The 14,283-nt window shown below is 37.2% G+C and overlaps 1 protein-coding gene across 3 annotated transcripts in view; it reads left to right on the top strand.

Moving 5' to 3' along the window:
* The window catches only part of Senp6 (SUMO specific peptidase 6), a 93,371-nt gene that overhangs the window by 49,581 nt on the left and 29,507 nt on the right, over window positions 1-14,283 (top strand). For all 3 annotated transcript variants that reach the window (XM_038321525.2, XM_038321524.2, XM_042054644.1), the window contains 2 exons: window positions 3,473-3,860; window positions 5,135-5,361. In XM_038321525.2, the coding sequence (XP_038177453.1) occupies window positions 3,473-3,860; window positions 5,135-5,361 (615 nt within the window). The remainder of the gene's footprint in view (window positions 1-3,472; window positions 3,861-5,134; window positions 5,362-14,283) is intronic.

Genomic DNA, 14,283 nt, shown 5'->3' on the forward strand with positions numbered 1-14,283 from the left:
GCTAATTTGATTTGATGGGCCAAGACCCCCCCCCCCTCAAAGTGTCTCCATGACCCCTAAAAAACTTCACCCAACAAATATTAGGAAGCAGTTTGGAGAAAACAATGCTCAAATTCCTAAAATGATTGTCTATAATGCTTGTTTTTATTTAAAAAGAATTGATTTTAAGTGGTCAATGGTCACAGTCAATCAATTTCGTTAAAAAAAAGGATTTGAGATGTGATATAGAAATGAATGTTTTACATTGGTATGGACTTCAGTTTATTGATAAAATTTCAGGTCAATTTTGTTATGTATATTTCTATTCTTGTTTATGGTGTTATGTTTATATAGCTCATTTAAAATGTAATGTATGATTAAAAATTACAGATTAATAGTCATTTATAATAGTCAATCTTGTAGTCATGATAGTTAGATTTTCTAGATATACAGAGATATATTTCAGTTAGATAATCTTCAGTACATCAAAGACCTACAGAATAAAGACATTTAAAAGGTTTTAAGAAATTAAGACTTTTCTCAACAGTGAGACACATCTGCTTCTAGCAGCACCAATTACTTAAGAGGTTGATGGCCATAGAAGAAACTTGTTATGGAATTTATGGAACTTGTTTAAGAAAAGTCAATTCTAGAGTTTTGGAACTTGTTTACAATGCACTTCCTGAATACTTAGGTAATATTATATCCTTTTGGGGTCTTTGATGGAGTTGAAGACAAATAGTTTTCCTTAGTTATGATAAAAGATAAATTAGATATTAAACATTAGACTCAACAAAGATAGAATAGATGATAGAATATTTTCTTAAATTTTGCCAGATACAAATAGATTAAATATTGTAATTGTAATTCTTGCTTGATACCTATTTTGTTATATGTAATTTTACTATGTTAAAGTTAAAACTTTGCTTCTAATTTAGAGAGAAAAGGGGAGATGATGTGGGATTCCTTTCTGTATTCTATGAATATGTTTTATTATCATTGGATGATAATAAGTTTCTTTGGCCTATGGCAGGGCAGAATATAGCAAGGTGGGAAAACTACACTAAATGCAGGGAGAAGGAAGGCAGAGTCAGGCAGACACAATGTAGCCACCCAAGAAGCAAGATGTGAGGAAGAATACCATGAGCCTCGTGATAAAATATAAAATAATAGAAATTAATTTAAGATGTAAGAGCTAGGAATATACCTGAGCCATTTACCAAACAGTGTTCTAATTAATATAGTTTTCATGTGATTATTTGGGTCTGGGTGTCTGGATACGAAAGCACAGTTTATTTCATTGTTTATCTTTTGCCCTTTGTAGGATTGTCATTCATTTTGGTCAGCTCTCATCCCTACTGAATTTTTTAAGTATTTACTCAGTTTTCCTGTTGATTAGTCTCCTTGCTTGCCAGCTAAAGTTGGCTGAGACCATGCTAGTGTCTCCTAAAAGGAGAAAGGGGGAGGGGAGATGCTCCTTCTCATCACGGCATCCTTCCTCCCCAGGCTGCCAGCTCAGAGCTTAAACTGCTGCAGAACTGCTTTATGAAACCTAAAGACCTTTTTGACTCTACTTCTGTGCCAGTTGATCCCATTTTCCCTTAGAGAGTGGAAAAATTGGAGACAGTCTCTTTGTAATCTTTAATTAACAAACAAGATTAGTGGTTTGTCTTTCCATTTAAGACTGTAAGACTCGCCAGGCGGTGGTGGCGCACGCCTTTAATCCCAGCACTCGGGAGGCAGAGGCTGGGGGATCTCTGTGAGTTCGAGACCAGCCTGGTCTACAAGAGCTAGTTCCAGGACAGGCTCCAAAGCTACAGAGAAACCCTGTCTCGAAAAACCAAAAAAAAAAAAAAAAGACTGTAAGACTCAACACTGCTTGCTTTTAAGAAAACAGGAAGGAAGAAGGGAGGGAGGAAGGAAAGGAAGAATCTTTGAATTTAATGTAATTGAACATCTTTTAGATACATAGTAAGAATGTCATTGTTTGAGACAGGCTTGTTTTTAATTAAGTAAGGTATTTTTCATGTATAGAGTCTGGGACATAGTATGCAATATTAGATTTGTAGTGTTGTTGGAGTTTTGAGGATTAAACTTAATGCTGAAAGAATCTTAGTATTGATTTACTTCCCTAACTCTGTAATTTGAACTTATTTAACTTTGCAAGAGTTTTTAATGAACAGTTAAATGAAACAAAATTAGGTTTTAATCAAGTTTTGTTTTCATAAAGAAATTAAATCATGAAAATTTTTACTTTATGTAAATAAGTAAAACTTTAAGCTGTACAAGTCCATAATCCCATCACTCATCAGGCAGAGAGAGGCAGGAGGATTGCCCTAAGTACAAAATCAATGTGATCTACACAGTGACTTCCAAGGCAGCTGGTGCTTCTCAGTGTAACTTTTTCTCAGAAAATCAAAAATAATGAAGTAAAGGAAGGGAGTGTTATATATACCTTAGGAAAACTAGATAGTATTTCATTTCGCAATTCATTTTTAATAGTTTCATTTGGATTTGGGTTTCCATGGTGCAGTAGATACAAACTAGGGTTAAGCTTTATCCTCAGCTGCATTTGCCGGTGGTGCATGTGTATGTGCATGCTTGTCTGTTGTCTCACTGTGCAACTCAGGCTGCCCTTCTCTTCATTCTTCCTTAGCCTTGCAAGTGCTGTGCTTACAGGTGTATGTCACCATTCTCTGTTTGCAATTATTTTTATTTTATTTTTGATATTTTTAATTTTGCATGTGTGTCTGTGTGTATGTACTTGTGGGTAGAGGTGCCCTTAGAAGCCAGAGGTGTCCGATCCACATGGAGCTAGACTTTATAGTCTGTTTTGAGCTACATGGGAACTGAGCTCAGATTCTCTATAAGAGAATATAAGTTTGTGATCTTAACCATTGAATCACTGAATTCTTAACCTCTAGTTTTTATCATTAAAACTTTAGTGTCTAATTCATTTCATTGATTGCGTTTTGTTTCTGATTGCTGCAGTTAATTTGATGATGTGTGTGTGTGTCTTAGCTGATGAAAGGTATGGATCTCCTTACTATGTTTTAGTATCATATTTCTAGAAAGAATACCTGGAACTGCTGTCTTTCCAAGTACTTTTTCTTCTAAGTATGTTTTATTTATTGTAGAGAGTAAAATTGAAATCAAGCACTTGGGGTGTTTCTTTTTTGTTTGTGGGACTGAAAATCAAACCTAGGCTCCATTGCATGCAAATCAGTGTCCTTTCCTTTCCTGGCTCTTTACATTCTGATTCTTAAGGATATAAATTACCTTATCATAGCTAACTGTTGGACAGAATGACCCTGAAATTTTTTATAGCCTTCTGTTGCTGACCCCCCCAAATAGCATGACTCATTCAGAATCTTAGGGAGGCCATGATAGTGATGATGGAAAAACAAAACATCATTTGGAAAGTTTTTAAAGGAGCTTTTTGATGCTAATTTTAAAATACCAAAGTCTTTTCTTTTTATTTTTTAAATATAAGGTGTCTGAACAGCGTGAATGTTGCCCAAAATGTGGAAAAGAAAAAGAAAATCAGACCAAATGCCAAAGTTGTGGTATTGTTTTTAATAATGATTTGCAAAGAAATTGCAGACAAGCTATAACTTTGCATGAATCCACTGGACCTTTACTAAGAACGTCAATTCATCAGAATTCTGGAGGACAGAAGTCACAAACCACAGGTTTAACAGCCAAGAAGTTTTATGGTAACAGTGTGGAGAAGATTCCAATAGATATTTTGGTGACATGTGATGCTAGTAGACATAATTACATCCAGACTAATGGAAAAGTCATTCTACCTGGAGGAAAAATACCTAAACTCACAAACCCAAAAGAACGAAAGACAAGCTTGTCAGATCTGAATGATCCAAGTAAGTACCCTCTTCCTGTCCTCTCTCTCTTCCTGAGACCCAGAAACCCATGGGCCTGCTCCATTGGGTTGCAATGAGCCACCAGCCTTTGCTCCTGTGCTTCTGGGGCCCACGTGTGCACCACCACACTGTATTAACTGTATTCTTAAGTAACAGTTCAATATTTTAATTGTCTGTGTTTTAATATGTGCATATTTGAGAAATACAGTTTCCAGAGGTATCCTTTTGTGGCAGATATTCAGCATTTGGGGCTCATGTGATTCAAACTTGTCTATTTTGTTGTGAGAGTAGTAACTGACTTTGTTCCCATTCCCCTCATGTTCAAAATAGTCAATCAAAACAGTAGTGTCTTAGCTTGTTCTAGTTATTGATCTTTTTGACATAGCCTGTTTCTACTCTCTAGACTTTTTGTGTATGTATTTGGTGCATAGCTAGCTAGCCTTAGGGGTCAACCTGTCTCTTCTTTACCAATGCTGGATCTAAAAATGACCATGCCTAGCTTTCTGGGATCAAACTCAGGTATTGGGTGCTTACAAGGGTTTGCCAACCAAACTGTTTCCCCAGCTCCTTTGTTAGTATTCTGAAGAAATAAAATAGCATATAAATGACAGATAACCATAGTTCAATTTATTTGACACATAGAAAGGACTCAGTGGAAATTAGTTTTCTTACCACAAGGGAAGATAGTTTGCAAGAATTTTAAAGCCATGTTTAAGAAAGTACACACACAATTTAAAAGTTTATAGGTACCAATCACTATAATAGGATTTTACATATCTATGCAGTAATCCTGTGAAATAGATACCCTGTTGTCTCTGATTTCATAGAGGAAAGAAATTAAATCAAATAACCAACCTTGAAAATAATAAAAGGCCAGTATTTGTTATGAAACTAGGTAAGTTCATGTATCATGCCTTTTTAAAACCCCACTCCCTTTATTAAAGGTATGGATCAGGAGTGAGTAATTCACAGGCAACTATCACCAGAGTGTCTTTAGCCAGCTTTGTACTCTTAACATTGGAACACTTTAAAGATATTATGCAGTATTTTTAATGGCCCCATCCCCCCTTTTTAGGTTCTAGAATATAGCAGTGAGCAAGACATTGTCCCTGTTCTTACAGTTGCAAGTAAACTTCTACAGCAAAAATCAGTATTGAAATCAAATAGTGATACAATATTGAAATCAGTTTCCAGTTAAGTTTTTAACTGACAAAAATGAAATATAAATGTAAATTTTTTTCAATGTAAATTTTGGATTTTCTTTGTGATTGTAGTCATTTTGTCCAGTGATGACGATGATGATGAGAGGACTAGCAGAAGAGAGAGCATATCCCCACAGCCTGCAGACTCCGCATGTTCTTCCCCAGCGCCATCGACTGGAAAAGTAGAAGCTGCACTAAATGCAAATATTTGCAGAACAGAGCAGGAATCTAGAAGCAACCCAGCAGAATTGGAGTTAAACACAGTTGTCATACCAAGAAAAGCAAGAATGAAGGACCAGGTACATTCAGGTCTTCCTTTTGGGATGTACCCTCTGGTTTTCAGGAGTCATTTGTTAATGATAGCAGGAGAAGATGGCTTAGTCACAAATCTGTGCTCAAATACTGTTAAAAGATTCCTTTAGAAGACCATTAAACTACATACAAAATGAATTGCAGTTTAACCAAAAGCTTAAGTTAAAAATCCAAGGAAAAAAATAGTGTGTGTGTGTGTGGGAGGGGGGGAGGTTGGGGGTTGTAGTGTACTCCTTTAACCCCAGCACTTGGGAGGCAGAGGCTGGAAGATCTCTGAGTTTGAGACCAGCCTGGTCTATAAAGCAAGTTCCAAGACAGGCAGGGCTACACAGAAAAACCCCATCTCAAAAAGCCAGATTGTGAGAGAAGGGGGGGGGGAAGGGAGAGGGAGAGAGAGAGGAGACTGACTTTAGGGATGATGTGCTTGCATATGTGCATGTGGCTGTGTGTGTATTTCTTAGAAAACCTAGTACTCTAGAAGTTATTTTAATTTCAGTGTATGTCTCCATAGTATATATTTACATCTTACCATAGTTTATAATTTGCTTTAAAATTTGAAAACATTGATATGAAAAAAGGTAAAGTGAGGTAAATAAAAAGATTCATAGAAATATTTTTAATCCAAATGATATACTATATTGAAATAGATCAAATGTTATTAAAAGTGAGAGAACAGGGCTGGCGAGATGGCTCTACAAGTAAAGGTGCTTGCTAACAAGCCTGGTAATCTGATTTCAGTTTCCAGGACCTACATGATAGAAGACTAAAGCTTGTTCCTACAAATTGTTCTCTGACTTCCATGTGCATGACTACCATAGCATAGCACTGTCCCTCCCCATTAAATAAATAAATGTTAAGTAACTAAAAGAATAATAAGGACCAGATATCCCAACCTTTTGACAATGTAAGGTGATGATCACTGTAAAAAAATGGTGGTCACTATAAGGTTACAGTCTCTGAGATAAACTACAGAGTCATGCTGGAGACTTGAACAGTTGAGTTACTGTTGTTTGTTTAAGTCTCACAATGTTTTAAGATTGTGCTCATAGCTGTTGTTGGTTGCATGTGGCCATCAGAGCATAAGTTGGCATGCTGTCAGATGTAAGCCACCAAATAAAAAGTGTAAGTTACCAAGGCAGAGCTGCTTAAAGAAAATGAAATTTTAATTATTTACTAAGTGTAGTAAGGAGGCCACTAGTTTGTTCCCAGCTACTTAGCCCCAGAATAATCACACAGAACTATATTATTTAAACCACTGTTTGGCCTATTAGCTCTAGCTTCTTATTGGCTAACTCTTACATATTAATTTAACCCATCTCCATTAATCTGTCTATCACCATGAGGTCATGCCCTACCAGCAAAGTTCCAGCACATCTGTCTCCAGCTCCATGGCTTCTCTCTGACTCTTGACTCCTTTCTCCCAGCATTTCATTTAGTTTTTCCTGCCTAGCTCTATTCCCCTATAGGCCCAAAGCAGTTCCTTTATTAACCAATGATAATCACAGCATACAGAGGGGAACCCACATCACCTCCTCTCCCCTTTTCTGTTATATGAAAAGGAAGGCTTTATCTTCAACATAGTAAATTTACTTATGATAAAACAGGTATCAAGTAAGAATTACAGTTATAATATTTATATCTACTTTTATCTTTTATCATTACTAAGGAAAACTATAACTATAAATTATTTAACTCCATCAAAGACTCTAGAAGGATATAATATCACCTAAGTAAACAGGAAGTGTATTGTAAGCAACTTCCAAAACTCTAGAATTGACAGACATCTCACTGCCTGGACAGTCACCAAAGTTTACTATTGGGGCATCTATCTTCACCCTACAGGCCCAAAGTATCCAGCAGTCTTTTCCATGAAGCAGAAAATTTCAAAGACAGTTTCTGCTATATTGGCAGTTTATCAGTCACATTTTTCTGTGTTCTGCAGAATGTCTAGCAGACTCTTTCATGAAGCAGGAACTCTGAAGAACAGTCTCACCTTCAGGCAAGTTCCGCAATCATCTCTCTGTGGGTGCTGCATGTCCTGTTCACATAGCATGCCATCAAGCAGTCCAGGCAAGAGCTGTTTCTTGCCCAAATGGCTAATCAACTCCATAAGGAGCCTCTTCTTTGGTGCCCATCTTCCTCTTGAAGTAATTGATGCTGCCAGGAGGTGATGTGTCTCATTGACATTAAAAGTCCTAAATTTTAAATGCCATATTCTGTAGTCTTTGAAAGGTTTGAAGAATGCCTATCATCTGAAATACATATCTGTCCATCTAGAAAATCTAACTGACACGACTTGACTATTATAGATGATTATCTATTAACCTATGTTTCTTAATTATACATTACATTTTTAAATAACTGCACAAACACAATACCTTAATCAAGAGCAGAAGTACACATATAACAGAATTGACCTTAAATTTGTATCAATAAACCAAGATCCATGCCAATGCAAATCTCTAGCGCATACCCACTTTAAATGTAAACAAACATTTATAAACAATATTTGGTAATATGGGCATAGCACTATCCAAACTGCTTCCTGCTGTTTATTGGGCGAAGTAATTTTTTGAGGGGGGTTCAAAGTGACCTTTCAGGGGGGTCTTGGTCCATCAAACTATATTAGTCTGGGAGGATTCCACAGGTTCTCATCCTCTGTGGAAACAAAATAAGAAACTCTTTTTTCCAAAGCTACATATCCATAGACTCAAACTTTGAAGTCAAGATACCTTTATAATATACATGCTGGTTTAGCTTAACAGCCCATACAGTGAAATGTCTCTCTGTACTTAGCTCCTTCACAGCCAAAAAATTCAAAGAAAATACAGTAACATACATAATCCAGACTCTCTGTGTATATTCCATTTTTACATGGTTTATTTATATTTATTACTTTTTAATAGTTATATTATTATCTTTACTCCTTTAATCTGTGATTGTATTCTTTCTCTTTAAAGACTGCTTTTTTTTAAGCCATTTATTTTTATAACTCTCTATACTCTTATTCTTCTCTCAAGGCTATGTACATTTATCCAATACTGTGACTCATTAGAGGTCTTTTATGTCTGAATCTGTCCTATTGTGTATCTGTAATTCTTTACTGTCTAGGAGTGCTTCTTAAAATGCTAAGCGCTATTTAAAAACTTAATCTGCACCATTACTAGGTGAAATACAGTACTTTCTGCTTGCCCCACCCAGTAACATGGTGGAAGTCCATTCACTGCCTCTGCAAGCTGTGCACATTGCCCCAGTTTTAGGTACACAGCAGGTCTATGTTCCCATTAAGCAAGTTGTAGTATGTTGCTTACAAATCCCATTTAAATGTTCTGTGGCCAAACCTCTAGAAAGAGTCAGAGTTAGCACTAGCAGTGTAGCCCAGAAAGCCGGCATTTCAAAATGGCGTGGCTTTTTTTTCCCTTTTGCTACCACTGAATCAGGAAAACCTCTCTTAAATGAGCTGCCCTGCCAGCTGAAAAATAAATGCATCTAAACTTTGTTTTTTTGTGTGTGTCTAGAATTTCTTTTCAAGCTCTCTCAGGTTTTAAGTGAATTTTAGTTGGCCATGTGGGTGCCAATTTATAGTAAGGAGGCCACTAGTTTGTACCCAGCTACTTAGCCCCAAAATAATCAATAATCACACAGAAACTATATTATTTGAATCATTTCTTGGCCCATTAGCTCGTTTCTTATTGGCTAACTCTTACATATTAATTTAACCCATCTCCATTAATCTGTGCATCACCATGAGGTCATGGCCTACCAGCAAAATTCCAGCACATCTGTCTCCAGTGGCTCCATAGCTTCTCCCTGACTCTGCCTCCTTTCTCCCAGCATTCCATTTAGTTTTCTCTACCTAGTCTCTGTTCCCCTATAGCTCTGCTACAGGCCCAAAGCAGTTCCTTCATTAACTAATGATATTCACAGCATACAGAGGAGAATCCCACATCAACTAAGAAGGCTTTTAAAATTAATACAAAGTAATATGTAGTTCTGATGAGATTCCAAGGGATTAGGAGGATAGTTTTCTGCCTTGGCAATAGGAAGGAAAGCTATGTTTTTATACACACACACACACACACACACACACACACACACACACTTTTAAATATGTATTGTTTGACTCAATAGAAGTCTTCTCAAAGGCATTCTTCCCTCTTTCTCAAGGTGTGAACTATTTTCACAAGATTGTTAGTGGAGCATGTTGCTTCATGCCTGTAATCCCAGCACTCGGTGAGCTGAGGCAGAAGGCTCACTGCATGTGTGATTGAGATTTTTCTGGGTAGAATGAGTTCTGTGCCTGCCTGGACTGCATAGTGAGACCCTGTCACTAAGTCAAATAAAGGCAAAGTAGAAGCCAGACAACAACAAAAAAACATTATTAGTAATGAGAAAATTTACTGTCCACTAATACAGGTATGACTGAAGAATCCTGCTTTAGTAATAGGCTGGACCAGTGCAACCAACTGAAGATAGAAATTAGAACTAAATCAGTGTATAATACTCTATAGAGGGGATAAAATATAGGAATATATGAATTTATGAAATGAACATGTTTTACAAACATGTTTTCATGTTTTTGAAGCAGAGTAACATAGGTTTACTAAAGAAAAAAGAGAATAAAAGTAGATCCTTAAGAAATGAGAAACAATGCAAACAACTCAGATTTTTTTTAAAATGTGTTGGTATTTTTATATAATCAGTGCCTTTCCAAGCATAATACAAGCAAAAATAAGTGGCAGAGTTATAGGTAAATTTTTTGATTTATTTATTTATTATGTACACTGTGTTCAGCTTCCATGCCTGCAGGCCAGAAGAGGGCACCAGATCTCATTATAGATGGTTGTGAGCCATCACGTGGTTTCTCGTAATTGAACTCAGGACCCCCCAGAAGAGCAGTCAGTGCTCTTAACCTCTGAGCCATCTCTCCAGCCCTCAGTTATAGGTAAATTTTTAAAAAGAAATTCAGATCAGTGTATGAAACATGATCAAGATTTGGTAGTTTATTGTAAATGAGGAAAATAGCATCAGTTGATGCTGACAGTTGATTTTTTTTATATATATTTGTAATTTCTTGAAGTCGAGAAGGACTGAGGAGAGGAGATAGCTGTCATTAAGATACCTGCCACACAGCCTGAGTTCAATACGTAGCACCCATGTAGAACGTTAATTGTGGATCGTAATCCAATGCTAAAGAAGGCACAGACATCCCTGGGCTTACTAGTCAGTCTTACATAATCAGAGCGCCCCAAAGGCCTAGAACATGCTGACGTACAGGTGCTTACACAGTGGTGCACATGTGCATGCACGTGAGCATTAAAAAATGAGTAAAGAAAATTAAGTTCAGTACAGGTGGTAATCAGTAAATATAAAATGAATTGCTCCTTGCTAACTGTACTGCTTGCCAAAAGGTTTTCTAACTGTGGTAGTGCTCCAGTGGTGTTTGGGAAGATGAATGTTAGGATTGTAAATTGGTATAACTGCTGGAGGGCAATTGAGCAGTAATTGTACATAGGAACTAGGCTCTACTTCAGAAATGCTTACTGGAGATAGTTTGCTGTAGGACAGACTGGAAGTACATGCTACATAGAGTTCTTTTAAGTGAGTTGGACTTTGATGTGATAGGTTTATTTAGGTTTTTCATGGGACACTGACCAGAAAGTGTAGTGAGGAGCTATGGGCTGCTTTCCTGCAGCCCTGCTCCTGATTGCCGGGCTAGCTTGTGCCCCGAAACAATTACACGGAAAACTGTATTCTTTTAAACACTGCCTGGCCCATTATTTTCAGCCTCTTACTCACATCTTGACTAACCCATATCGAATAATCTGTGTAACACCACAAAGTGGTGTCTTACCAGGAAAGATTCAGCACATCTGTCCTGGTGGCTGGCTTCATGGCGACTCGTTGTAGAGGCAGGGCAATTGTCTGAGCCATCTACCTCACTTCCTTCTTCCTGTTCTGTCTACTCTACCCACCTATTTTCTAACCTATTAGGCCAAGCAGTTTCTTTATTAATTAACCAGTGAAATCAACAGATTGATAGAAGACCCACCTACATCAAGAAAGCTTCTGTTTCTCATTTCAGTGATCCTCTGTAGCAGGGTGTAGATCTGTCAGATTCCATCTCTGGCATTCTATTGGGAATAACACTTAAATTATTTGTCATTAGTGAGCCAAATAGCTCTCATTTGAAAAATGATAGTAAAGCTTAAAAACCAAACCAAGCCAAAACAAACATGTCCAACATGTTATATAAAAAGTCTTTGATGTGTTCCTATTAATAATTTAGGAAAATAGTCATAATAAACAGTTTCTTAGCCTAAAAAATCAATGTATAGAATCATATCTATAAGGTGTTTATGTGTGTGCTTTCTTAGAAGATTCTGGGGGTGACATTCTCTCTTTCCAGCCCCGTCTGACCTCAAACTCACTATGTAACCCAGGCTGGCCTCAAGTTCTCAGATGTGCTTCTGTTTCAGCCTCCTAAGTGCCTAGGTTACAAGAAGTGGAAGAAGCCTGGTTCAGGCTTACTTCAACTATGGTAATTATTTCTAGTTTCATCCATGGCATTGTAGATGACAAAGCTTTTGTACTTTTAAATGTCTCAGAAGTATTTTAGTGTGTCTCTGTATCATATTTTTATTAGTTGATGTGCACATAAGTTGCTTCTATTATCTGTTGTGAATAGTGCTGTAATGAACATGGGCATGTAGATGTCTCTTTGGCAGGCTCGTTTCATCGACTAGTATTAGTATTAGTATTGATGGTTCTGGTCTTCAGTTTTGGAAGACTCTCCATCATATTTTTGTAACGGCCATAGTAATTTTCAGTGTGTTTTTTGTCTGCATCCCTGCCATCTTTCTGATACTGCTTTGAGATGCTTTGATGTGGTATTGATTTGCATATCCCTTGTGATTAGTGATGCTTATCATGTTTTTCCTATACCTGTTAAGCTGTTTATGTGCCTTGTTTTGTGAATTGTCTATTTAATCAATATTATTATATTGTCTCCCTCCCTCCCTCCTCTCTCTCTTTCATCTTTCAGATAGGATCTCTTTTAGCCCAGGCTGACTTTGAACTTTCTATGTAGTTAAGGATAACTTTGAGCTCCTGTTCTTCTGGCCTCCATCTCCCCAGTGCTGGAATCGTGAGCATGAACTTTAGTGCCAGCTTGCCCAAATTTTAATTGGGTTGTTTCTGTGTTTATTGTTGAGTTCTTTATGTAGTCTAGATATTAACCCATTGTTGACTATATAGTTTGCAATGTTTTTCTCATATATATTGGTTTTTTTATTTTTATTTTTTGTGTTTTCAGTGTCTTGTGCAAAAAGACCTTTGCCATTCCATCATTTGAAAATATATTCCCTGTATTTTTTGTACATATTTCATAGTTCTTAGATTGTATATTAGGTCTTTAATCCATTTATTTATTTTTATTGATTTCTATTGAGTTCTACATTTTTCTCTGCTCCCCTCCCTGCCTCTCCCCTCCACCCTTCAAACCCCCCCCCCCAAGGTCCCCATGCTCCCAATTTACTCAGGAGATCTTGTTGTTTTCTACTTTTTATTTCCCATGTAGATTAGATCTATGTAAGTCTCTCTTAGTGTCCGCATTGTGGTCTAAGTTCTCTGGGATTTATGGTTTGTAGGCTGGTTTTCTTTGCTTTATGCTTAAAAACCACCTATGAGTGCATATGTGTGATAATTGTCTTTCTGTGTCTGGGTTACCTCACCCAAAATAACGTTTTCTAGTTCCATCCATTTTCCTGCAAAATTCAAGATGTCATTTTTTTCTGCTGTGTAGTACTCCATTGTGTAAATGTACCACATTTTCCTTATCCATTCTTTGGTCGAGGTGCATTTAGGTTGTCTCCAGGTTCTGGCTATAACAAACAAAGCTGCTATGAACATAGTTGAGCACATGTTCTTGTGGCACGATTGAGCATCCTTTGGATATATACCCCAAAGTGGTATTACTGGATGTTGAGGAAGGTTGTTTCCTAATTTTCTGAGAAATCGTCACACTGACATCCAAAGAGGCTGTACCAGCTTGCATTTCCACCAGCAATACAGAAGTGTTCCCTTTTCCCCACAACCTCTCCAGCGTAAGTTGTCATTAGTGTTTTTGATCTTGGCCATACTTACATGTGTGAGATGGAATCTCAGAGTTGTTTTGATTTGCATTTCTCTGATGACTAAGGATGTTGAACATTTCCAGCCATTTTAGATTCCTCTGTTGAGAGTTCTCTGTTTAGGTCTGTACTCTTTTTTTTTTTTTTTTTTTAATTGGATTATGTATTCTTTTGGTGTCCAATTTCTAGAGTTCTTTGTATATTTTAGAGATCAGACCTCTGTCTGATGTGGGGTTGGTGAAGATATTTTCCCATTCTGTAGGCTGTTGTTTTGTCTTGTGACCGTGTCCTTTGCTTTTCAGAAACTTATCAGTTTCAGGAGTTCCCATTTATTAATTGTTTCTCTCAGTGTCTGTGCTGCTGGGGTTATATTTAGGAAGTGGTTTCCTGTGCCAATGCATTCATGTTTATTTCCCACTTTCTCTTCTATAAGGTTCGGTGTGGCTGGCTTTATGCTGAGGCTTTAATCCATTTAGAGTTGGTTTGTTTTGCTTTGTCTTAAAGATCTCTTTGTGTCAGGTGATGGTGGTGTACACCTTCAATTTCAGTATTCGGGAGGCAGAGGCAGGCGGATCTTGGTGAGTTTGAGGCCAGCCTGGTCTACAGAGTGAGTTCAAGGACTGGCTCCATAGCTACTGAGAAATTCTACCTTCAAATACAGAAACAACAACAAAGAAACAAAAGAAGATTCTTTATTATGTATACACACACCAGAAGAGGGCAATTATGAGTTACGTAGTGGTTGCTGGGAATTGAACTCAGGTCTTCTGGAAGAGC

This window comes from Arvicola amphibius, chromosome 3, assembly GCF_903992535.2.
Source record: "Arvicola amphibius chromosome 3, mArvAmp1.2, whole genome shotgun sequence".
NCBI classification, from domain to species: Eukaryota; Metazoa; Chordata; class Mammalia; order Rodentia; family Cricetidae; genus Arvicola; species Arvicola amphibius.